At 36.4% G+C, this 24,553-nt stretch overlaps 6 protein-coding genes across 11 annotated transcripts; 3 read left to right on the plus strand and 3 right to left on the minus strand.

The window, feature by feature from the left end:
- The first annotated feature begins 1,645 nt into the window (after window positions 1-1,645).
- On the plus strand, window positions 1,646-4,928 carry LOC139779211 (odorant receptor 13a-like). Its single transcript, XM_071717516.1, has 7 exons — window positions 1,646-1,690; window positions 2,442-2,711; window positions 2,950-3,421; window positions 3,747-3,846; window positions 4,076-4,186; window positions 4,553-4,708; window positions 4,875-4,928. The coding sequence occupies exons 1-7, from the start codon at window positions 1,666-1,668 to the stop codon at window positions 4,926-4,928; spliced, it is 1,188 nt and encodes a 395-aa protein (XP_071573617.1). The 5' UTR covers window positions 1,646-1,665.
- On the minus strand, window positions 4,020-6,329 carry Mrpl52 (mitochondrial ribosomal protein L52). Its single transcript, XM_071717512.1, has 4 exons — window positions 6,155-6,329; window positions 5,921-5,990; window positions 5,474-5,606; window positions 4,020-5,408 (listed from the first exon to the last, which is right to left on the minus strand). Exons 1-4 carry the CDS (start codon window positions 6,198-6,200, stop codon window positions 5,247-5,249), a joined length of 411 nt encoding a protein of 136 aa, XP_071573613.1. The 5' UTR covers window positions 6,201-6,329; the 3' UTR covers window positions 4,020-5,246.
- Window positions 6,330-6,539: 210 nt separating this feature from the next.
- On the minus strand, window positions 6,540-8,323 carry LOC139779206 (uncharacterized). The gene is made up of 2 exons (XM_071717510.1): window positions 7,997-8,323; window positions 6,540-7,772 (listed from the first exon to the last, which is right to left on the minus strand). Exons 1-2 carry the CDS (start codon window positions 8,206-8,208, stop codon window positions 6,635-6,637), a joined length of 1,350 nt encoding a protein of 449 aa, XP_071573611.1. The 5' UTR covers window positions 8,209-8,323; the 3' UTR covers window positions 6,540-6,634.
- A 1,974-nt stretch (window positions 8,324-10,297) lies between these two features.
- Fip1 (Factor interacting with poly(A) polymerase 1) lies at window positions 10,298-13,288 on the plus strand. 2 transcript variants are annotated; one of them, XM_071717508.1, is made up of 4 exons: window positions 10,298-10,690; window positions 11,153-12,115; window positions 12,415-12,752; window positions 12,856-13,288. In XM_071717508.1, exons 1-4 carry the CDS (start codon window positions 10,511-10,513, stop codon window positions 12,974-12,976), a joined length of 1,602 nt encoding a protein of 533 aa, XP_071573609.1. In that variant the 5' UTR covers window positions 10,298-10,510; the 3' UTR covers window positions 12,977-13,288. The 2 variants fall into 2 exon arrangements, with proteins under 2 accessions (XP_071573609.1, XP_071573610.1); XM_071717509.1 differs by having other exon boundaries at window positions 10,300-10,690; window positions 11,153-12,067.
- Window positions 13,289-13,620: 332 nt separating this feature from the next.
- Window positions 13,621-15,269, plus strand: Ssb-c31a (single stranded-binding protein c31A). The gene is made up of 4 exons (XM_071717513.1): window positions 13,621-13,759; window positions 14,156-14,229; window positions 14,300-14,537; window positions 14,651-15,269. The coding sequence occupies exons 2-4, from the start codon at window positions 14,179-14,181 to the stop codon at window positions 14,731-14,733; spliced, it is 372 nt and encodes a 123-aa protein (XP_071573614.1). The 5' UTR covers window positions 13,621-13,759; window positions 14,156-14,178; the 3' UTR covers window positions 14,734-15,269.
- On the minus strand, window positions 14,945-24,225 carry LOC139779202 (uncharacterized). 5 transcript variants are annotated; one of them, XM_071717493.1, is made up of 10 exons: window positions 23,582-24,225; window positions 22,816-22,986; window positions 22,548-22,684; window positions 22,172-22,310; window positions 21,872-22,084; window positions 21,593-21,801; window positions 21,133-21,437; window positions 15,981-21,052; window positions 15,818-15,873; window positions 14,945-15,748 (listed from the first exon to the last, which is right to left on the minus strand). In XM_071717493.1, the coding sequence occupies exons 1-10, from the start codon at window positions 23,622-23,624 to the stop codon at window positions 15,650-15,652; spliced, it is 6,444 nt and encodes a 2,147-aa protein (XP_071573594.1). In that variant the 5' UTR covers window positions 23,625-24,225; the 3' UTR covers window positions 14,945-15,649. The 5 variants fall into 5 exon arrangements, with proteins under 5 accessions (XP_071573594.1, XP_071573595.1, XP_071573593.1 ...); XM_071717494.1 differs by having other exon boundaries at window positions 15,818-15,879; window positions 22,572-22,684; window positions 23,582-24,224; XM_071717492.1 differs by having other exon boundaries at window positions 15,818-15,879; window positions 21,872-22,081; window positions 23,582-24,224.
- Between the last annotated feature and the right edge of the window lie 328 nt (window positions 24,226-24,553).

A 24,553-nucleotide genomic window follows, 5' to 3' on the forward strand; every position in this document is an offset into this window, starting at 1 on the left:
TATAATATATGGATACTTTCATCAATGTAAAAATGAATTCTCATTGATCGTTTGTGTGAATCAATGGCCCGCTTTTCGTAGATAGGCATGTATAAAAATAGTCCGTAAAAGAACGAGGTGTGATAAGTATTGCATAATAAGCGTGTCATTGGAAAATCATTCACGCGGCTCACGTATCCACGCTTCGACATCGTCACGCGTTAAATGTAAATTTCGTGAATGCCGTTTTCGAGGTGTTACACCACCAGGGAAACATTCTTCCGTGAACTCAAACGCGATTCTTGCATCTTGCTTCGAAAAGGTATTAAAAACGGACAAGTGCGACACGCAAATGTTTTGCGTGGGAACAGACACTTTGTTTCGAGGGCATAGGTGTGTGAACCGAATTAATTTTTTTCTAAATAAAAAAATATTTTATCTCGATGACACTTTTATCTAATTTAAGATTTAACATTTAGAATTTAAGATATGCATCCCATATCGATATACGGACACGTTACACGTGGGTAGAAATTCCTAAATGGAAACGAACGACGTCGTCAAATTTATTTTACTCTCTCCTTTTGCCGATATTAGATTCGTAGGCGGGCAAGTTGAGGATTAAATAAAATCACACGCCGAAACCATATCCCAACATTTCGCCGAACCAGCTAGCTCTTAATGCGTCACAAAAATTTTCCTCTTTTCTTATTTGCTTCGCCAATATAAGTATGCAAAACAGACATCTCATCGCGGAATTAATCTTCATTCTCCTTTTTGCAATTGGCTATAACTTAAGAATTATTTAATTTTTATAGTTATGTAAAAATCTATAACGGAATATTTTCTCTTTGAATAAGAAGATGAAAAGTGACATTTTTCGATATTGTATCATCTGTATTATATATTATTGTATATTGATAAAAGATATAGAGAAAAAAATTGTGAGACGCACAATAATATTTCGAAAAGCAATAGCTTTTCTGCTTTAAATATTGTAATCTTAGAGATATTTTATTTATTGTAAATTCGTGCGCGCACATTCCTTTTATAGCACTATAATTCGAATTAGCACTGACAAATTGTCACCGTCACTGTTATTCTTTCTACTATCATTCTCGTTACGTGGCTAAGTCTCGACTGCCTCGACGAAAACGACCCTGCCATTACAGATTCGTTAATAATGCACGGTCAAAGTATCCAGCGATTCTTTTCTCTTTCAGCGACGGAATTTTTTTAGCGATAAAGCGATAGCAAAAAGTATCTGCAAGCTGCGCGCTTTCCACGGGTCTTTTGAATTTTTCAACGGTTTAACTCATTTCGTCTCCTTGTTACGAACGTAAGAAAATTTTTTCTTGTACGTCGCGGTTGCGACTGTTCATTTGCGGGGTCTTCGACAGCAAAAGGAAAAAAAGAACGAAACGTAAAAAGTATGGTTCTGCCGATCAGTGAACTTGGAATGCTCTTTTTGCGCGGTCTCCATTATAATTTATGCATCATACCCTTTCGCCAAATGAACACTTTGACGAGACGATAATGGTGCACGTTCTTTCTGGCCGTTGCAATATTTATGACGGTGCAAGGTATCGCGTTTCAAGAACTTCGTCGGAGGCATGCGTGATAATAATGTTCAAACGGTGGGGATAATATCGTTGAGACGAAGGAAGACCAGTAATCCTTTGACCAATGGATCGTTCAGACGAATATAATGGTATTAATTCTTTTTCGTTATTAGTTAATAATTCTAATAAAACATAGATGCAATATAAAATTATATCTCTCGTCATAATTTAAGATTATTATATCAAGTGTTTATTTTTGTAAGGGAGAAGAGAGTACAATGCGGAGCGAGATGAATAAAAAAGACATTTTGAATTTCGAAACAATTAACGTACTTTTTTCTTAAAGATCGCATTACAGATAATACATCGCATTTTATTATTAAATTAATCTGCTGCATCTGTAACACGATGATTAAAAAATAAATACTTTATTTTTATAGTGTCAAAATCTTTTATATTCTGCAATTTCAATATTTCTCTCTCTCTCTCTCTCTCTCTCTCTCTCTCTCTCTCTCTCTCTCTCTCTCTCTCTCTCTCTCTCTCTCTCTCTCTCTCTCTCTCTCTCTTTCCTCTCCTTATGTATTTTTTTAATTTTTGAGTCTGCAACTATGAGTTCTTATACAAAAGTAATATAAATCTGTGAGAATTTATGTCAATCTTATATACTTAATATTTTAATTAAAAAAATAAAATTTTTATTAAGAAATTTTATAATTGTGTATGTATATTCTCTTTAATTTTCAGGATTCTTACTATAAAGTCATAAAAAATATATATAAGCTTACGGTGTATGGTGTATTAATATTTTAATAAAAAAGTTTTAAAGTGAATGTGTGAAGTTTTACAGTGTAATGTGATATTCAAGTCAGCAAATTCTAATATATTTGATTGCTTACATAGATTTGGAATGGGCGATCAGCCTGAACCGTTGCATGTTGAAAATTATCGGTTTGTGGCCGGAAGAAACCAAAGATCACCGTGAAGAATTATTGTCGAAGCTTCGATTGTTATTAAATATCATCATGTTGATTTTCGTATTAACAATACCGGCTCTAGTGTCACTGATAAGAGTATGGGGCGATATGATACTGATGATAGATAATTTACAATACACGCTGCCTCTTTTGATCACGACACTGAAAGTCTTCATTATGTGGCACAAGAAAGAAGGTACTTTATCATTTAACGAATTATTTGCCTCAGTCTTTTAGGTTTCTCTATCCTTTATCATCTTTTATTAAACTTATACGTAAAATCTGTTTCCTATTTTTGGAAACTATTAAATGTTAACAAATATATAGCATCAAAATCAATCATCAAGATTGAGGACATAATAATGTTATAATAGAATGATAATTTCATATATGTATATATATGTATGTATATCGAAGACACATGATTTTCCTAGTTTTATCGCCGTTAGTTAACATGATCGTGAAAGACTGGATGAGAGTGAAAATAGAAAAAGAGCGAAGTGTTATGTTAAAACAAGCCAGGATCATCCGTTTGCTAGCCATATGCGGAGCCATCATGATCCTTTGTACACTGGTGGTGGCCATCGGCTGTTTCCTTTTTGGCCGGTCGGTTAGGCACGTAACGAATTTCACCGATCCGATTGGAAAGCCTTTGCCGATCCAAACATACTATCTGCATGATGTATCCAGCAGCCCGAAATACGAATTAACATATTTGATACAAATAATCGGGCTGACTGCATCCGGTTTCTCTTATACCGCAGTTGACAACTTCCTTGGACTTCTGATTTTACACATATGCGGCCAGATGGAAAATTTGCATGTGCGAATACTGAATCTGGGGAAGGATCCGAATTTCAAAGCGGTTTTAAAGTACAATGTGAAAGACCACATCCGCTTAATCAGGTTCTGACAATGAGTCGAAAATGTTTACGAGTCATATGTTCAAACATGGACTGACTGGACTTAATGTTCTTTTTTTTAAGAAATTAAAGAATTTATATCAGCAAAGTTTGATTTGCTAAAAATAAAACACGGCGTACAATTTTAGTTTATATTTTAACTTACGTCAACTTTAATTTCTTAGAAATAAGCCATAAATGTAGAATTTAAAATATTTGAATATATGTAGAATTTAGAATTTTTCTATTATTCCGTAGAAACTGTATAAACATTTTATACATGTTATTACATGCAACATTCTTTATTTTGTGCTACATCTAATTTGCAGATCTATAGAAATCATTGATAACACATTCAATTTAATGCTTCTCGGCCTGTTATTCGTCTTTGGCATACTATTTTGTCTTCATGGATTTTTAATAATTAGCGTAAGTAAAAATAATTGTGCGTCATTTTACTAAGGTAAATTAAGCCGATTACATCGACCAAATTAGATCAACGTTGTAAGATGCGTTTATCAAAAATGCATCATTGCGTTTTCATAGCTGTTTCACGATTTACCACCATTTTTCACATGCGATATATAATTTTCAAAACAAAATATTTTAAAATATAATATAATATATATAATTTACAATAATTTACAATAATTCTCAGGTTTTTAATCACTTGTCGTTTACGCAATTAATTTGGTACATCTCCGAAAGTGTATGTGTTTTAATGCATACGTGTCTTTATTGTGCGATCGGCGAACATCTTGTGACTCAAGTAAGTTAGTATGGTTTTTTTAAAATAACGATAAAGCGCGAATTATTTAATTCTATGACATGGAATATTTTTATAATTTTAACTGCAAATAAAAGATACTTAAGAATCATTATGATTTTTGAAGATATAAACTTTAAATGAATAATCATGATCGTCGTATATGTGCTATTCAAACTGTATAATAAATTACCACCGACTTAATAGCCTTGAGATTTGCAAATTATAAAAATCATACTTTTTGTAATTATCAATAAATAGATTTAATTCTCAATAAATTTAACTTTTCTGTAATTGACATAATTTAAATAATTAATCCCATTTCTCCTCCATTCTGAATTAATTCCTCAACGAGTAATATTTTCTCAGTCGGAAAAAATACATCGTGCCACGTACGACTACATATGGTATACACTGGAGCCAAAGAAAGCAAAAAACTTGACGTTAATCATGCTCCGTGTAAAGAAACCAGTCAATATTACAGCAGGAAAAACATTCCCGATGACAATGTCCACGTTCTGCAACGTGAGTTGTGTGGAACATATAAAATATGCAATAATCTTTTTCTTATTTTACTTGAATTATGAGACAATATTTTTTTTAGATCATTGTACACATTATAATTTTCGAGCAATATATTTCTTTCAAGTCTTTAATATTTTACGGTTATCTAAAGGATCAAATGTTTCAGTTGCTAAAAACATCAGCGGGCTATATATCCGTGTTACTTGCCAATCAAGATTAATGTCGACATAATTAGAGGATAAATTAGTTGCTTGTTTAGTACCACTACGACGTAAGATAAAAAATTTGTTTATATAAGTGTGCTATGTATAAATTTTGCAATATATGAGAAAGTTATGTGGATAATTAGAAATATATTTTCTTTCCACATATCTCATACTTCTCTATCATTGCATTTGGATTATGGTGCTGTCAATCCTTATATCATCCTTATATCAACTATTATAATAGCGTGGATAAAAAATTAACGGGATAAACAAAAATGATTATATAAGATAATATTTAAGCAAGTATATTACTTTCTTCATAATCATAAAAATTACTTTTCTATCGTATCTGCCTGTTTTTGAAGTAGTAAATCTCCTTTGGGTTTCAACTTGTTGTCCAGGATTTGTTGTGTTTCTTGCTCTTTCTCTTTTTGCAATCTAGCATGTCTTTCAACAGCATAATCTACCTCTCCAACTAATTTGATAATCCTTGCCTGGAAATCGGTACAGTAAGTATATGATTTCATAACAAGTAATAATCTCCATTTGTTTTACATACCGCATAATCACGTTGTTTATCTAAGCGTGCTTTTTGTCTTATTCCAAGAGGCGTAGGTCTTCCATCTTTAAATGTATAATCTGGCAAATTTGTCAACAGACCGAAAGCATTTGGATTAGCCGTTAACCCACGTCTAAAAATATAATATACCAATTAAACAATTACAACTGTTAATTATACATATATCTAATAATAATAAGAGAAATATGCATATATCAATATCATTAAAACAACATTGCATTAAAACATATATTGATGAATTTCATATTCTGCATGTAGATTAATTCAAACAAAACCAATTCTTATATTTTTATACTTTTTACATTAGATATTCTATATACATACAGGTATACAATAAACTTGGGAATAATCATTTTGTGCTAGATATGTCAGAACAATGTATATTAACGTTCTATATTTAAACATAGATAATTTCAAAAATCATACTTTTGTCTCCACCTCTGATTCAAATACTGTACACAAGACTGATGAAACCCATTAACCACAATATTATAATCTGAAATAACAGATAGTATAAAACATCATTAATAATATATGATCGCTAATTACGAGTAATAAATGATTACATCATAAGAAATTTATTCAACAGAGTATAAATTTAGTAAAGAATAAATGTGACAATATTATAACCGTAATAACTTTTTCTTCTTTAATACTAACTTATATGTTGTTCAACACGAAGTACAGCTCTAGCAGTCGATATCATATTTGACGACAATATTGTATATTAATTCGATAATAACATTTATTTAATTTCTTCTTACAAAATCTATATTTAGGTTAGGTTACACACAGCAAGTCTCGCCGTGTCTCGCCACTCTCGCCGCCACTGTCTCTCTCTCTCTCTCTCTCTCTCTGCAGGGATACCAATATAAAATGTTTGTTTTTTTTAGCTACACTTACATACCCTTTTTCTTTCTAGAATAATTTTTATTTTATATATTTCAAATATAGATAACGTAATAATACGTCTACGAAGAATAAATATGAAGGCTACAATTACATTTGATACAATAAATAAAATTAATAATAAATTAACATTAGAGAAGTCACAGTTTTCTTTTATTTCTATCACATATCAGTTATGTGCATATTACATACAAATTTATTATGTACATTAATAGTTCTATAAAGAGACATTTAACCATGTACACCCGGAACCCGATATAAAAACTCCCCGTCGTCATCGTAATAACAATCGCTGATCCGATACGTCATGCCTGGTTTGTAGAGATGCTTCGCGATCTTTATTGGCTTAGCATAGTTTAATTCTGTATCCGCTTTTTTCTTCCACACTTTGACCCTTGTATCCAACAAATTGTCATCCGCCCCAACGATATTGAAGTCTTTATGCTTATCCCTAGAAGGTATAGAAATATCTCTGTCAGACCGTCGTGCAATCTTTGATGAAGTATCCTCCTCGGCGTGAGTTACCGCATTGTCGGATGCTGTGGCAACTTCTGCAGTTTGCATCTCTTGACTGGCTTCCACCTGCTTCCTATACACATTCAGTAGAGTGATACCTTCTTCCGGGGACTCCTGCTTTATATCTTCCAGCTTTGTCCTTACAAATTCGTCAAATGTAAGTAATTTACCTTTCTCATCAACTGGCACATTTAATTTCTGCGAATTTGTACGCGATTGTAATGTAAAAGATCGTTCTTCGTTCAATGCAAATTTCTCTGTATTTTTTACAGCAGTAGGACTATCGGTTGTAGCGCTTGCAGTCAGTAAATTCTGATTTTTGGAGTAATCGGATCGACCTGCCACTTTGCCCGAATTATCCTCTTGCGATAATAATTTCGTATCGCTTTCCTTTTCCTTCTCATCTAGATAACTTTGTATAATACTCGAGAACAATTGACTCTTTGGTTTCTTAAACTCCACCTTAGGGACAAACTGTTTCGCTAACGATTCTCTGTCTGTCAAAATAATTTTCCTGTTCTTAAATTTCATCAGGTGCTCACCGAGCATGGGATTCAACGGGAGTCTACCCGCCCGGTATTCCTCCCAATTTTTAACCGCCACATTGTCGTACTGCATAACCTTCTCCACCGATTTTGGCGACCACTTAGTCCGCAGGATTTTTTGTATCGTCTCTGGTAAGGCAGGAAAACTCTCGCTGAGTTTCTCCACTGTCCACTCGTCGGGATTGTGATTGTGTAACTTACGAATCAACTCGTTTTCCGCAAATGTGAGAAAACGTGGTTCTTTCTCTTTAAAACACTTTTGGATGGCGATTTGTTGTTTAAGACGCTCTTTCCTGACTTTCGTCTCTCTGAAAAAAAGATTGATGCCGTCTAATAAATCAATTCGACATGTTTCATTATATATAACGTTTTTACAATTTTCAACATTTTAGAAAATAATGTGAAGCAAACTTAGGTTAGGTAAAGCAAGCTTAAATACTAGCTGTAAAATACTATATATATACATAAAATTATATTACAACAATTAAATGCAATGCATAGAATCTTCGTGTAAGTACAGACATAAATATACCTTTCATACATCCTGTGGCTCATACCGACATTCATAAAGTCCGCCTCGAATTCGCTTACGTCTTCAGCGTCGAAACTATCAACCGATTCGTCCTTTTCTATCATTTTTATTCTTTTACGAATACCGGCGAGTGGTTTGGTTAGAGAGGCAGGAATTGCTCTCTTGCTAAACATTCTGCGTAATATCGTCGTCATCGCTCTGATTTCGCTCATCGTGGAGTCCCAGGTTCTATCGTGGGTCTCTCAACCTCAACTTGTTCGCAAATAACAACACAACACACCGGTCACCGGATCCACGAGCCACCGGATCTCGATGGTCCACACGCGCGCCATCTAAGCTAATTAAAGAACCATTCAGGAAATCAGACGGAGTTAATTCCGTTGACACGTTACTCGCCTCTTTCACACTCTTTCACTTCAATTTCACTCGGAATAAGTACGTGTCATCCATTTTCAAGCACATTAATATTAAATTAATCGAAACACATAATTCAATACATGAATTGTTCTCTTATAGCATACGCTCGTAAATATTTATATTGTTGTCTGAGGATATACGTGAATATGAGAATAAGTGAAAGGACATATAAACAAAATAAATCTGGAATAAAATATTTGGAAAACAGGGAATCGTTTTTCCACTGACAATGCCCTGTTGCTGCGTCACAGGGTGCCAAAACAGATCGGAAAAGGGGCACAAACTCTATAAGCTGCCTCAAGGACATAGGAATGAAACGAGACGAAAATTGTGGATACAAAATATAGGCAGAAAGGGCAAACTGCCATTAAATGTATATGTTTGTCAAGTAAGGATTTTTTTTACGTGTTACATTATGTATCGAGAATTGTAGCTTCTAGTATTCATATTAATGTTGGACGGAGTGATGCACATTAATAACTATATGTAAGGAAATATTTTATTGTTGTGCACAATTCAAGTTATGTCAAAGGATTCCAGGATTTAAGTAATACTATCGAAATGTCAGAATATTAATCGTTTTTAGGCTCACTTTACGGATGATCAGTTTGAGCTGAAAAGGGCAGACCGTAAGAAGCTATTGAAGTGGAATGCTGTTCCTACAATATTCTCTCATTCCAGAACAATTAAACGCGAAAGTCCGTCAGAACAGGAAGCAGCTGTACTTACGAGGCATGAAACTTGCGATTCGCCGAAAAAAGCTGCCGCAGAAGAGAGCTTAAAGACAGAATTCATAATAAAAACAGAAGTAGAAGAAAGCTGTAAAGATAATTCGGATGAAGTGTTGGCTTTAAAGTGCAAGTTAAATGCTTCCCTAAAAGAGATCCACACTTTGAGGACTACTATATTCCAGCTACAGGCAATAATAGAGAAATTAGTAGAGAAAAATTACATGGACAAAACGTAACTGTCTTTCTAATAAGTGTAAGTTTAGCATCTTCGAGATGATGTACAGAAATCTGAGATTATACATCAATGACGGATTGAAGAGTTATTCAGAAGATGGCTCAAATACTTTACATGACAATGTCGAACGACTATTTATTTAATTGATGCTATTAATGAATCTGCAATCTAACAATAAATTTTTACTTTTCACAGATTTCATAATTATTGAAAAAGAACAATCATAATAAAATCATAATAAAATCATAATAAAACTATAATACAGTAGCAGCGAGCAGTTTAACCGTGTAAAATTTATTGAAATATACTATAAATATACTATAAATTATCTTCAATCATAAAACATTGACTAATAACTCTTCAACAAATGTGATATGTGACGATTCTTATTGCGTACTAAAAACAATATTTACTTAACGAGTGTACAATAGTGTTAATTAAATATAGAAATAAAACCAATTTTTTATCAAAAAATCAAGAATGAAATATGAGTATCCTATATAAAACCGATTTTTATCATTTACTTCGTAATCCCGTCACTCATGACTTTCAAGTCTTTCAACTCTCTAAATTAATCTATGAAACCAAGGTATGAGTGATCAAATGCAAAACCTGTCAGTTGATCGTTCTTATACAGAACGTGTTACCCCAAGTTTAAGAGTGACATTACCAATGAATGTAATAGTTTGTCTACAGTTTGCAAAATGTAGAAAGATAAAATAATACATTATTAAAACGAGAGGTATGTCTACATTTCGTATCATTGAAATATCTACAGGCAAAAAGCACGTGGCCGCCACTCCCACACGCATTGGATATTCTCAGATAAATATGGGAAACCGATTGGCCATCGCGTGAGACACGCGTGGACACGCGTCACTCCAGTTTTGTAAGCCTGGTTCTTCGTACCTGCACTTTCTGCACTTAAAATGAAGAGAAGACATATGATAATTAAATATTGAAGAAAAAGAAAAATAAGACGAACAGTCCAAAAGTTCAGCTACAAAGAACAAAGCTCTCGTGTCCCACGTGCGACAGCCGCTGTTCCCACGCGTCAGCGGGGCGTGCGAAGAGCCAGATTCGCGAAGTCTCTCGCGGGAGCCTTGTCAATTCTTGTCAAACGCAGGAAAAATGGCGGATGAAAGCGAGGATCAGTGGTTGTACGGGGATTCAACCGACAGCAAGGAATATATCCCGGCGAATATTCAATCGGAGATACAGCAGAATGACTCGATACTCGCTGAGGCTCAAGAGAACTCTCAGACTCAGGGGGAGCTTAAGGTGGAATGTACCGGTGAAACACCGTCCGAGGTATGCGCGCGACCTAACCTCTCTCGATCGTTTACAGTTGATTCTCCGCAAAATATCATGGAGAAATTTACATTTGTTTCGATTTCGACGATTTAGCACACTTAATATCTCATGTCACGTACAGACTTCCAATTAAATATGCATACTTGCTTTAATGGCGCGACATAACCTGTACGTAACACTTTGACAATAAACAAGGTGTAAGATTTGTGTCAAAAAATTGGACCCCCCCCCCCCAATTGGTGACACGGAATCACGAAAATAGAAACGTGTCTATCCCAAATCTCTTAAAAAAAAAAACTTTGAAAATAAACAATAAATGTATAGATAGAAGAGAAAGATAAACATGTTCATCATGAACTATAGTTTGTGTAAATTGTATTTGTATCCTTTCTTTCTTTCCAAAACGTTTGACCTTTTTGTACCTCAATATCGTTCTTAAAGCACGTATTTTTTTTATAGATGCAAGAGACTGCCGACTCTCTTGGCGGTGGTGACGAAGAATCCTCTTTGTTGAATAATGCTCAAGAAGAGAATGCTGATGGGAATAAGAACGGGAGGGAAGCTTCTAGTCAGGAGGATGGCGAAGCAGTCAGCGAATCTGATTCCGATGACGATGTACACGTTGTTATCGGCGATATCAAATCGACTCCGGCTTACGGTAGTTTAAATATCAAGAGAGGAGGACTGCTAACCAACACATCCGGTGTATCAGATAAGCTGAGCAAACAACCGGGAAAGTTCAGTATAGACGAATTCGAGACTATTGGCGTTATCAATGGGATACCGGCTCACGAATTCAATTTAGATCAATTGGAGGATAAACCATGGAGACAGCCTGGCGCGGATATCACGGATTACTTCAATTATGGCTTCAACGAAGACACCTGGAGAGCGTATTGCGAACGTCAAAAGCGGATGCGAAGTGAATCTGGAGTAGGATTGATCTTAAACGCGGGTGGCGGTGGTGGCAATCCGGGGGGCATGAGAATGCCTCAAGTCGCGATAACCAACGACAACAGCAAATATTCTGGCATAATGGGTCCTAAGAGGGCAGGTCCGCCGCCTGGAAGGAAAATGGCAGGAACTATAGATGTTATAGGAAGCTCCGGTTTAGCCTCCAGAAGAAATCTCGATAAATCCCCACCAAAGGGAAACGTTATACAAGTCATGACTGCCGACAGGAGAGAGTATTCCAGGAAACCAGGTTTCCCCGACATGAGCGTACCGCCTCCTGGAGCAGGATTGCCGCCGCCGCCGTTCGATATGCCTCCGCCGGGATATGCTGGAGAACCCACGCCGTTCTATATGCCGGAAACCGACCCGTATTACCAGAGTTACGAGCCTACGCAGGACAGCCAGTGGGGCAATGACCCAGTAAGAATGCAGCGCTGTACACTGCGCGTCAATGATTCATTTCTTGAGGTAAACGGAAAACATAGAAGCCTAGAGACGTTATTGGTTACTTCTATTAAAGTCACTAGAACTTCTATGTCCCCCCTTCCCTTACCTCAGAAAAGGAATCTTTGACGTGCAGTGTACGATATAAATTATTCGAGAATAGCATTATATATAGCAATTATTTGAATAGAACTATCTAATGTGTAGCTATCTAATGTATATCTAATTATATAGCAATTTTTAAGCTGTATAACATTCGATGATTCTACATTCTACAAAAGTTTCTAGAAAAGTAAAGCTAACGTTTTTTCTTTTTATCAAAGACATGGCAGCCGACAAATCTAGCGATCCCGATGACTGAAGGTGAAGACGACAAAGACATGGGACCTAAGACGATACCTACGATGGTTCCACCAACGTCCATTCCTCCTTTGATGCCGCGCGATCAGAGGGACGGCAGAGATCGGGAACGAGACAGGGATAGAGATCGGGACCGAGAACTGGAGTCTATGAGTAGAGATAGGGACAAGGATAGAGATCGCGATCGTGATAGGGAGAAGGAGTCCATGATGAGGGACCGCGATAGAGATAGGGACTCTATGACGCGAGATGAGGATCGAGAGCGCGACAGATCCAGATCTCAATATCGACATAAAGATCGGTAATAATCTGTTCTTCCTTCTTCTCCAGAATTCTATATCAGACGCTACGTATGGTATAATTTCTATAATATGTTGATATATGTTAACTCCGGTATTTTTTAGACATCGGCATCGATCAAGATCACGATCTCGCAGGCACAAGTCGAGATCACGAAGTCCGAGTCGGCGTAAGAAGAAATCCAGACGTTCGGATAGAGAGCGTTCCAAGGAAGAAAGCGAATAAGTGTGTGTAAAACCTTACTGTGTTAATTTACGGCGTCGTAGCTGGATGCATCATAGAATTAAGATCATTTTACATAAAATAATATTCCGACTGTTGCCGAGAATAGTACACGCATCGGTAATATTATTCACAAAAGCTAATTGTAAGATATACAGACAACTAATTGTCAGATATAAGAAATGAAATGTATAGCGATTCCTGCGGAAGTTACAAATGATATAATTTTTGACACGAGTAAATTATTAATGCAAACAATTAAAGTTGGATATACAGATTGATGGAAGATTACAGATAAAGAAGATAAAAACTTTACGTTTTATTATGTATGTTTAAGACCTGCCTTTTAGAAGTAAAATATTTTTTATTGTATCTGCACATTGATTTCTGTGTGTGAATGTAATCGACGAAAAGAATACTGATATGATAAAGCTATAACTTTCAACAGATTTTTATATTCTATCAATGCGGAAACAATAGGCAAGACGATAAAGTTCTATTTTGATTGAAATTTAATTGAATGTCCTAATCACTGAAAAGTGGCTGAACTTGCACGATTCATCTTTTCTCTTTTTCTCTCCAACGTGAAAAGAAAAAGAGAAAAGATGAACCCGTGCACAAGAAGTTCAGCTAAAAAGAACAGGACTTCTGCTACCATTTGCACTACTGCGCATACGCGGGATTTGTCCGTCCTATTGTGGCTATTGTCCGAAAGATCGTCGAAGAAGACGTTGAAGTGCGTTGAAGCTGGTTATAAAACGTGAAACTCATTTGCCGGAGAAGCTGGTATGCTATTTCCATAATAATTACACAAGATTTTATAACTGTACTACAATTCGACAAACGCGGTAATAAAATATTTGATCGAGATTCTCATTTGCAATCAGTACATGTCTGTAAAAGAATGTAGGTCACGTAAACGATGTAACGCAATTGAAAAGTTAGGTTATGTTTCTGCATGTCTATATATAACGGACATAAAATAATGTAACACGTTTTAAGACGTATAAACCATTTTTGATGGATGAATTTATTTATTTATTACGTAATATCACCGTGTAAGATATGTCATAAATAAAAACTGTTAGCAAAGTATATAGATACGTTACATTATTGATGGTTTATTAATAATCTTTCTCAACAGTGATATTAAATCTTTTTCTTTTCCTTTTTTTTTTTAAGAATTTGTTTCGTTAGAGCCGAAGATGCCGAAGTCAAAAGAATATCTGTCTGACAGCGATGACAGCAGTGAGGAGGTATTATTTTTCAACATTTATATTAATTTCTGTAACATCTTTTTATGTTTGTATCGTTTCCCATTTGCAGGAAGTAAAGTCAAAAAAGAAGCAAAAGAGGGAAAGGGAAGAAGATGAAGAAAAAGAGGTGGAAAAAGAGGTGAAGAAAGAGAAGAAACCGGCGAAGAAGGCAAAAACGGATGACGAAGATATTTGGGACTTGGGTAACAATCGTCAAGTAAACGTGAGGAATTTCAAAGGCAAATATTACGTCGATATTCGGGAGATGTATTATGACAAGGATGGCGATTTAAAACCTGGGAAAAAAGGTAACATTATTTTTGCAAAGACAACGAACTTTACAGTTGATAATTTTATAATCAATTTAAAAACAAGTATAAACAGATTTTTAACTATTTCAATATTTTTGTGATTTTTATAGGAATATGCTTAACCATGCAACAATGGCGAAAGTTAATGGATGTTGTGGAGGAGGTGGATAAAGTGGCCAAGTCAAAGAGTTAGAATTGTAATTCTAACGAATTCTAATTAAAAAATGTTTCTTTTACGTTCATGATGCTTCCAATGTTACATTTTTGAAAGTGTGTAACTGTCGTATATTTTTTTTAAAGTCCGAGATTATAAGTATTTCTGTGAAACTAGAGATTACATAAAATGTTAAAGTGTGTTATTTGGGAAGTGTATCTCTATTTAAGAAAACTACACTTATTGCTGATTTGTAATGGACAAATAAAATACTTTATTTGCTATTTTTTTCAAAGAAAATAAATGGTAAGATCCTGGAAACTAGTAACATTGTATCTGGTTTATATGTTACAAAATTTTGTGAGTCTTTCCAAATCATATAAATTGTAGTCGATCGTGTACCGTAACACTTTATATTTCTTGTGTAGTATTATGAAAAATATCACATACGTTGTACGACAAAGATATAATAGCTCCAAGTACCTCAGATATTTGTCAGAAAATTATTTTCTTTAAATTATTGTAATCATAATATTGTATCAAATTAATAAAATTCAATGGATATTGTGAAGAGATACATTTTGTTGTCATATATACTAATATTAATATTCTCTCTAAAATATATATATATATATATATATATATATACATATACACATGTTTATATTGTCTATCACACGTTCATACAATTAAAAATTTAAAACATTGTCTTCAAATTAAAAGAAAATAAATATTTACGTACAACGTAAAGTTAATATAAAAAAAAAAAACAATTTAATCGACTACAAAAATGCTAATCATATAGAAAAGACTTTGAAATCGTAAAGAGTTATATAAATGTTAAATAATTTAGATTGTCAGTAACAAAATACTCTAATACTTTACTTCTATATAGATATAAAAATAGAAAAGATACTATTTACATTTTTTTTATACACATGTACAAAAGAGAGCATTATTCAGGCCCATGAACTGTAGACAAGAATTTATTCAGGTCTACTTCATCTAAGTTACTAAGTAATATTTGCGGATCAGTCGTGCATTTCTTCTCAACCTTAAAAGAGAAAAACAATTATATAAGTATTATAGGCAACATAAGTATTTGTATGAATTATTTAATTACCTGCTTCGTTTCTCTTGCTTCTGACAGTTTTCTCTTCCGGCTTTTGGTAGTAGTATCTGTAACTAAAGCATATTTTATTTAACATTCTCTAACTTCTGCAATAAAAAGCAATTAAGCTTATTTTATTAAATAAATATTTTATAAAATATCTTCACAATCTTACCTTTTTCTTGATGCTTATTCGGTTTTTGCTTTTTCTTTGCATCAGATTGCGTATTGTTATTAGTTTTGTTTGCCGCAGCAGTTTTAATAATCATCTTATTCGTTTTAGCTCTCGATGGTTCATCTATAGGAGACGACGTAGCCAAGGGTTTCGTGGTATCGTCTTTTAAATTAAGAACGTCTTTATCTGCTTGGAAGTTAGGTGTCTCGCAAACTTTTTCATTCTTCGTGCGTGATTTTTTACTCGCCGTCCGTTTCTTAGGCGGAAGATAAAATATTTCCTCCAACTCGGTAGCTTTCATTATCTTGATGCTCTCAACGGGGTTCGAATTCGAGAAATCGGTATGATTGATTTTAATCTGTAACTCATGTGCGCTATATCTCCTTCTTCTCTTTTTCATCGGTACGCTGTCGTCATACACAATGTGATACTCGGCTTGTTTATAATTATGAACATCGGCCGTTTGATGCGATTCACCATCACCGTCGCTTTCAAGTTCACTCTGCTCTTTATGTTGCTTTTCAGTTTGATTTTTACCATTGTTCGATTGCTCCTTTTTGGACGCAGGCACTAATTGCAAACACTGAAGAACGGTCGACAATTCCTGTTTGGGATTTTCAACATTAGCGTTCTCCTTCTTGTCTGGAGCTTCATCAGCATTTTGAGTTTCCGCGTCAGCGATTTTCTTGGTTTTGTCATCTTTCGCACTTACAGTCGAAGATGTTTTGTGATCATTCTCCTCGTCACTAAATAAGTCGCGCTTCACTTGATCTACTTTGAATCTTAATATTTTGTTATCAGATTTATCAATATTATTTGAAAATTGTCTCAGTTTACTTACTTTATCTTCCGTTTGATCATTCTTTACCTTATCCGGAGCTAATGTTTCTTGTACGACGATATATTTCCCTGAATTTGCTTCTTTCTTTAAAATCTTTTTTTGTACAGTAGTATTGTTGAATGTCTCCCCCGTTCTTTCTTTGTCGACACTCTTAACATTGCAGTTTTTATCCGTATTTTCCTTGGAATCTGGCATCTCTTTTAAATGATCTTGATTTTTTGATAAGGAATTACGCGGTTGCGTGGATTCACTCATACAATTTTCAATTACATTATTTTCACAAACATTATTTTCGTGCAATTGTTTTGTCGTACAATCATCGAGCGGTTTGTTACTATTATTCCCGTAATTCGTTAAGCTAGGATTTGTACTTTTCGATGCGGCAACTCGGTTTGTCGTTTCTTCCTCGTTATCACAGCATTTATTCGCGAGATTCTGTTTTTGCGGTTCGTATTTTCTTCGCGTACTTTTCCTCGAGGTTTCCTGTCGATTATCCTGCGGCTCTGTATTCTTATTAACATCCCTGGCATATCTCGCCGGCGGACGTATATTTCGCTTTCCTCTACCAAACTTCTTCAGAGTGTCGGCAGTTTTGCCAGTTAAAATGCATTTACGCTTCGTCCCGCTAGGAAGATTCAATTTGGAATTATCTCTGATCTTAGCCATGATACGTTGTCGTTTTTCTTCTAGTACCTGCCTGTGCATCAACTTGTGCATAAGCGTGCTTTGTTCGGGTTCATTTTGAATCGGTTTCGGTGGCTCGATGAATTTCACTGATCCTGGTCGAATACACTGTATATCTATTATCTTTGGCTGTGCCCGCGATTTGTTGATTTGTATTTTACCGCTGCTCTTTGACGACTTGTTCGATCTTGATAATTTTTCGTCCTCCGTCATAATCGCCGATATCCTTGTCGTCAAATTAATCGTTTCTACTCCGCTTTTTGAGCTGCTGGGCGTTTCCGAAATATCGGCTTCATTTAATAGAGTCTCATCTTTAGCGGGGGTTTCCTTCAACGTATCCTTTAGCTGTTCGTCAGTTTTCGTGATCGCAAACACTTTCTTCGGCGAAGATTCCGCTTCAATCGCGATATCTGATTTTTTACACGCGTCGCTTGGTATAGCCGCTACATCATGTGTATCTTTCGGTGCGTTAATGCTTTTTTCCGCGAAATCGCTACTGATGTCTGTGCTCGTTTTACTTGAGGCTTTATCGCATTTCCCGTTCGGCGAACACGTCGATGTATTCGAACTGCTGGACGTAGATGATGATGAAGAGGACGATGACGACGATGACGAGGACGACGAAGAGCTACTCGCCACAGAGTCATTGTGAGAATCATTGGCATAATTGGCATCGATTATTGTTTCTCGATGCTCACTTACGCCTTTAATTTCGTTCACCTGTATCAGATCCACGTGGTGGTCTATTACAATCGAAGCGTTGAGTTCTGCCGCGATTCCTGAATCTTTGGACGCAATTTTAAACTCCTTGATAGCCTCTTCCCTCGGCAAATTCTCCTTGATCACTTCGAACTCCGTTATCTCTAGTTTAGAGGAAGTACACGTCTGATTACCAGAGATAAGACTACTGTGCGTCGAATTTAATTTTATGTGCGACGAAGATAGAATGGGTGACTCTTGCGTACTGCTGTCTTTAGGCTTAGATACCTTCAAATCAGGATCCTGAGGTTGCTCGGAGGTGGGTTTGTAGTACGGGGAATTGTACTCGCCTCTTTTTAGAATATCTCTAGTCGTCTCCTCTTTCGGTGTCAGAGCTACGCCCGGAGTTATCGGGAATTCCGGGGTGGTGATGAAACTACGTATTTTAGTGGAGTCCTCGCTGACCTTGATAAACGGTGTAATTAGATTGCTACTGGGACTTAATACTCTCGGTGTCGGCGGAGGACCGGATATGTTGTCGAACTTTCTAGGTGTCTCCAAGCTTATCATATCGGGCAAAATGTGTTGCGTACTGTCCACGGATATAATTCTCGAGACTTCTGACATTTGCGAATTGATTTGCGCGATTTCCATGTTTTTTACTTTCCCGTTATCAGACTTCCGACTTAAGTTAGTCGCTATCGTCGTTAATTGCACGTACTTTTTTACAGGTTTCGTTTCAACTGCTACCGCACCGCTGGTGGGTGCGCTTGTACTATTCGTTTTTGCCGACGTCTCACAAGTATTGGTCAATTCCGAAATTTTGTCAGATTTGTTTGTACTGGAACTTACAGGATTAACAGTAGCTTCCGTTATATTTTCTTTCTCATTATTTTGCGATTCTGTTATTATGTTTTCTTGGAAATTCTCTTCCGATCCATTGATGTTTTCCGCATCATGCTTAAACTTCCTGTTCACTTTCAGTTTACTGCAACTCTTTCTCTCGTTGCTCTTCGATCGTGAATTGTATTTAGTCTTTTTACATATCACGTCATTCCTATCTTTAATAGAATTTCTTCTCCTCTTTACTGGTTCCTTAATCTCCGGCTCGTCTTTCTCGTCTCCCTTATTCGATTCTATATTCCTGCGTAAATCGGCATCCCAATTTCCCGCAAGGGGCTTAGATGGCTTGTGTTGAATGATTCTATCCTCGGAGGAGGAACAAGACGCGCTGGTACTACCATGTGGAGATACCTCGCCTATAATGACACCAACGCCGTTATACTTGTCCCAGCCTCCCATGAGTTTCGGCGCGGGGCTTCTAGTAGCTATGGGAATTCTGTAAGACTGATTAACTTTCATCGGACTCTTCTGTTTCTGAGCGGAAGTACTGGAAAGCGACGGTGATCTGAATAATGTAGTCCTACAAACGGATTTCAAACGTTTCGCCGATTTGAATGGTGTGTCCCCGCTCGTTCTCCTAGTGGAACTCGTCGTTCTCGTAGGAGTGCTAAAGTCGAGCGCCCTTACGTGACTGTTTCGTTTACGCGGCGTGGATAAACTTAATCTATGATTTTTTGATCTACTTTTTAACAGAGATTTCGGCGTGCGTTTAGTAATAATATCGACATTCTTAGGTGACCGCGTGCTTTTGTTATTATTTGTCGTAGTGTTCGCCGCGCTTTCCATCACGGGTGCTAAATCAATGTCCGAAAGATTGTGACTTTGGTTGGTTTTGCTACAATTAAACTTTAAATATGGAGAAAGTCCGCTCTCCGACAGACTGATATTTTCCTCCAAATTGATCATAGGCATGTTGGTGCTATCCAATGATGTTTTAACGCTAGTTTCACTGCCATAAAGCGTTATCGATTCACCTCCGACGATCTTACCATTTTGCACCGGTTCTGACGGACGATTCAATACCTGTTGATCAATAGTGATGATGGGTACTGTCGCGTCAGTTTTGTGTATAGTTTTTAATCGTTTGTTCACGTTACCGTTTTTCTTTGTCGATTGCAATAATCCCACTTGATTCGCAGGATTGTTCGGTTCTTCTACCAAAGGCGGCAGTGTTTTGACTGCCGGTACTTTCTGCGCTACATTGACCGTCCGTAGATATAAAGTTTCAACAGTTCCTTTATTAATGCTATCTGAATCTTTCGGAGCAATCGGAATAAAACGCGAAGTGGAAGTCGATGTGATAGTTGATGAGCGATTTATTAATAAATTATTCACCTCTTCTTGCGAACACACTATCAACGTTGGCATAGTCATGATTTCGTGTTCTGTTATGGGCTGAATTGTATCGGACTGAACAGAACCGGACTGGTTATTATTGGCCGTTTGATCGCGTTTGGGTTTCGTAGGTCTTGGTCGTTTTACCGTGGACTTTTTAACTTTGGGCTGTATTTGCAGTTGTGTAACATTAGTTTTCTGTACGTTTGTCGCTATTAAAGGTTTTATAGCATCATTCTTATTTATCAAAGGTATTTGCATTGTTTGCATTTTTTGTTCATTACTATCATCCATAGTTAGTATTTCTTTTGTATCAAGAGTTCTTTTGCCACTGTCAGGCACACTATTAATAATGTTGGCATTTATAATACTCAACACCGCGGCTGCATTTTGATCTTCCAAAGCGATTTGATCTTTCTCTTGATCCTTCGCTTTGTCGACTTCGTCTTCAACTCTGTTATATTGTTGTCTTGAAGAACTACGAAGTCTGTGCTTCAAAGGCACGTCCGCTGTACCGTCCTCCGCGGATACTTTAGTATCTATTACCACTGGCTCTGGTGAACTAACATTGCTCACACCTGCTTCCACTTCCATTTGTTTCTCCTGTGCTCTGAAAGCAATATTTTGAAAATATAGCATTTTAATTCATAACGAAAAATAGTTAGTTCAAAAAATAAAATATATACGCACTCATTAACCGACTTTGGGCTCAGCTTTCCTTCACCATCTTCCTCTGGACTTGTGTCCGTTTCTGTGTGCGGCCCAATGATTTCATCGATAAATTTTTCAAACACAGGATCGGACTCGGTTGCTTCAACGATTGATTTAATAGCATTATTTAATTCAGCCATAATCGAGGTGTTCCCTTCACCGACCATTGACTCATTCAAGTTCTCGTCCTTCAGGGATAGGTCTGTAGGAATGATTGCTTTATTGATATTCTCTGCAATACATTCTTGTAAGTCTGTACGATTCAAAATTTCTTTCGTTAATATCTGGAAATGTATACAAGTAGATATTTTAATGACATAACGCTCAATATCTATATATATAATAACTGATTTGGAAAGTAAATTTTTGTAAATGTTTTTGTGTGAAAAACAATACGAACATATAAATAGCAGAAAATTAATATCACTTAGATGCTTACACTGAGATTTTCAATAGGCTCGTCATTAGATTCGGACTCTGACTCGGGTATCTCGTAAGGAATAGTTTGGACTTCTGTACTAGAGAAACTTAATAATTCTTCCGTACTTGTGGCTGTAGTATATCGTTTAGGTATTGTACTGATTACGCTTTCTTCCTTTTTTTTATCATCAATATCCATTTCGCAACTTCGTACACTTGAGACATCATCTATACAAAAAAAGTTGCCAATAAATTTGCCTACTAATTTATGTAATTGGTTTGATGTTTTTATAATTACCTGAACTTATCCGAATACTATTGTTTCTATTACGCGTGGTAATATCATTTGTACTATTATTTTTATCAGAGTCACATTGTCTGTGAGGCTCCTGCATGAAATTGTCATCTCTATTCTCGACTGTATAAGCGGCACATTCTGTCTGCCTTAACAAATCAACATTTCCAGGCAGGCTCTCTAACGGGGTTGTGTCAACATTGTGGCAGCTTGCTGCTATATTTAGGCATCATCAGAGTTTTATCAAGATCTTATATTTTACAAGGTGTTATAAACATTGTGAATAAAAAAAAATAAACATACGTGGACTCATGATGTCCGATTGTTGTACTGAATTCAACTGGGATTTAATACTGCGTTTAACACGTTCACTATTACTATGGTGTCTTTTACGCATACTACTTGCAGCAATCGGTGAGCCATTTGATGTTTGTGCATTACTCTGTAAAATGTAGAAAAACGTTATATAATTTAATGTTAACCTCTTGTTTGATTATGCATTATGTGTGTATAATAGATATACACACACATACATATTAAATGCAGGAGCTTCCTTTTATTTTTAGAGGGCTTCTCTCAATCTGAAGTTGACCAACTTTCAGTTATGCTAAATGTGAAAGTTTTCTGCTACATTTTAGAATACTGTGAAGGGCAATTAATCAAGATAATAATAAGTTACCTGTGAAGGTACATTTATATTTACAACAAATCGCTGACCACGTGGCTCCTCTACAAGAAACTTGAGTTGCTCTATCAGATCTCCATTCAGATGCTTTAACTGCTCGCAGTCAGTGGCTTTATTTAATCGTTCTTGAACTGAAAGAGATAACATATATATGGATGTAAGGTCAATATTTATAGAACCAATGTGCAGTCTAAATCTATTCATTTATTACCGTTACTTAAATACATTTATGATAATATGCAAACGACAATATATTATTTACTCATAGTACTGATGGCTGAAAATTTTTCAACAATATCCATCAACGTTAGACCATTGACTCTGGTGCTAAATCTCCTCCCGCAAGAAAGTACCGTACGGCATTCTTGCAAGTGCGGAGACGTCTCTAAAAACAGTTTGGCTGCTTCAGCACACTTCTGATCTTCCAAATAACCTAGAAGCAGAAACTCAGTAATAGGACTACAACGACGCTATCAAATAGCTATACAAAAACCAAAAATATATAAATATCAGTAGACGAAAGAGATCGTTTTCTTTGTTGTGCTTTCTATCCTTCTCTATCCTTTCTCTCTTCAAAATTCAGATGTATCAAAAACACAGTTAAAACAAGTAAACCCAAAGAAATACATTTGTCAAAATCTTGCTTTCTTCATTAAGGAAACTTTATTCACCCAATCATATAATTATGTTACTCTCAAATTCAAGAAATGCTTTGCTAAAAATTTACTTGTGTGTATACACACACACACACACACACACACACACACACACACACACACACACACAGAGTGGACGCAAAGAGATAAGAGACAATGCACCCCTGCGTGAAAGAATTCTATGACATAAAAGGAATATATTCTTTCAGCAAACGTAATAAATTGTGATCGTAATACATCGCAGGTAAGGAAGCTACGAAGCTCGGCTGCAAAGAGCACAAAGCCTTCGAGGGGCAGAGCCCATGCCATGGCGTTTCCGCGGGAAAGGTTACGTGCGGGTGGGTATCTTGGCTGCAGTTTTGTGCATCTTACCGAGCACCAGTCGAGCGATCTCAGAAGGCAGCAGGGCTTCCATGATTGCGCTGGATATCACCTCGCGATATCAAGAAAACTTCATCGATGCACCAGCCGCGATCCAAAACAACGCTCCGCTCGGATCCGCTATTGCGTCTCAACACTCTCAACAGTGGCAACAAATGGCAATGGCAAACTGGGCAAACATTTGTAGTGCATTGCTACCAACGTGTGACCCCTCGTCTCTCTCAAATTCGGCTTCGGCGAGTTAAAAAAAAAACAAACGAGCGACGCTTCGCTGTTTTCGTCGGGGCGAAACGAGCCGTTCTGCCGCGACGTTATCGCGATTATCGTTCGCGCGGATCTAATTAATTACACGTATTTGGGAAATTTCGTTAGACTCGTATCTTCGCTCGTCGCACTTGCGAGACTCGTTGTGCGCCGTCGAGCACGAGATTAAATGGAAACGCGGAGGGAACGACGGCGTCGTTGCAGCTCGGAGAAATGTTTCTCCGCTTTTCAAACTTATATCTCGCGGCTGCATTCAAATCTTCCACCCACAACATCGCCATTTTTACAATTGGCATCGACGGGACCGCGGGACGTCGAAAGACCAACAGCCGCAGGCCGAAATCCGTCTGGCAGCTGGCTGGAAAAGGGAATTGGGAAAGATCTGTGTCACGCGTTTTTGCGTTTGCGCCCTCTCAGAAAATGTCGCGGCCGATAAGAAAACCTGTTCTCTTTAGAGCTGAACTTCTTGCACGGTTCATCTTTCCCTCTCTTTCTTTTCACGTTGGAAAGAAAAAGAGAAAAGATGAACTGTGCGAGAAGTTGAGCCAAAAAGAACAGGCCTAACGAGAAAGGAGGTTCAAGGAATTACATTGTTTAGGCCCGTATTCATAATCAATTTTTATATTTAAAAAATTTATTCACATAATATAATTAATATAATACTGTAATAATATAATATGACATTCGTATAATTTTATA

Source organism: Temnothorax nylanderi, unplaced genomic scaffold (genome assembly GCF_030848795.1).
Source record: "Temnothorax nylanderi isolate EJ_2023f unplaced genomic scaffold, tnyl_v1.0 TNYL_tig0214_pilon, whole genome shotgun sequence".
Taxonomy (NCBI): Eukaryota; Metazoa; Arthropoda; class Insecta; order Hymenoptera; family Formicidae; genus Temnothorax; species Temnothorax nylanderi.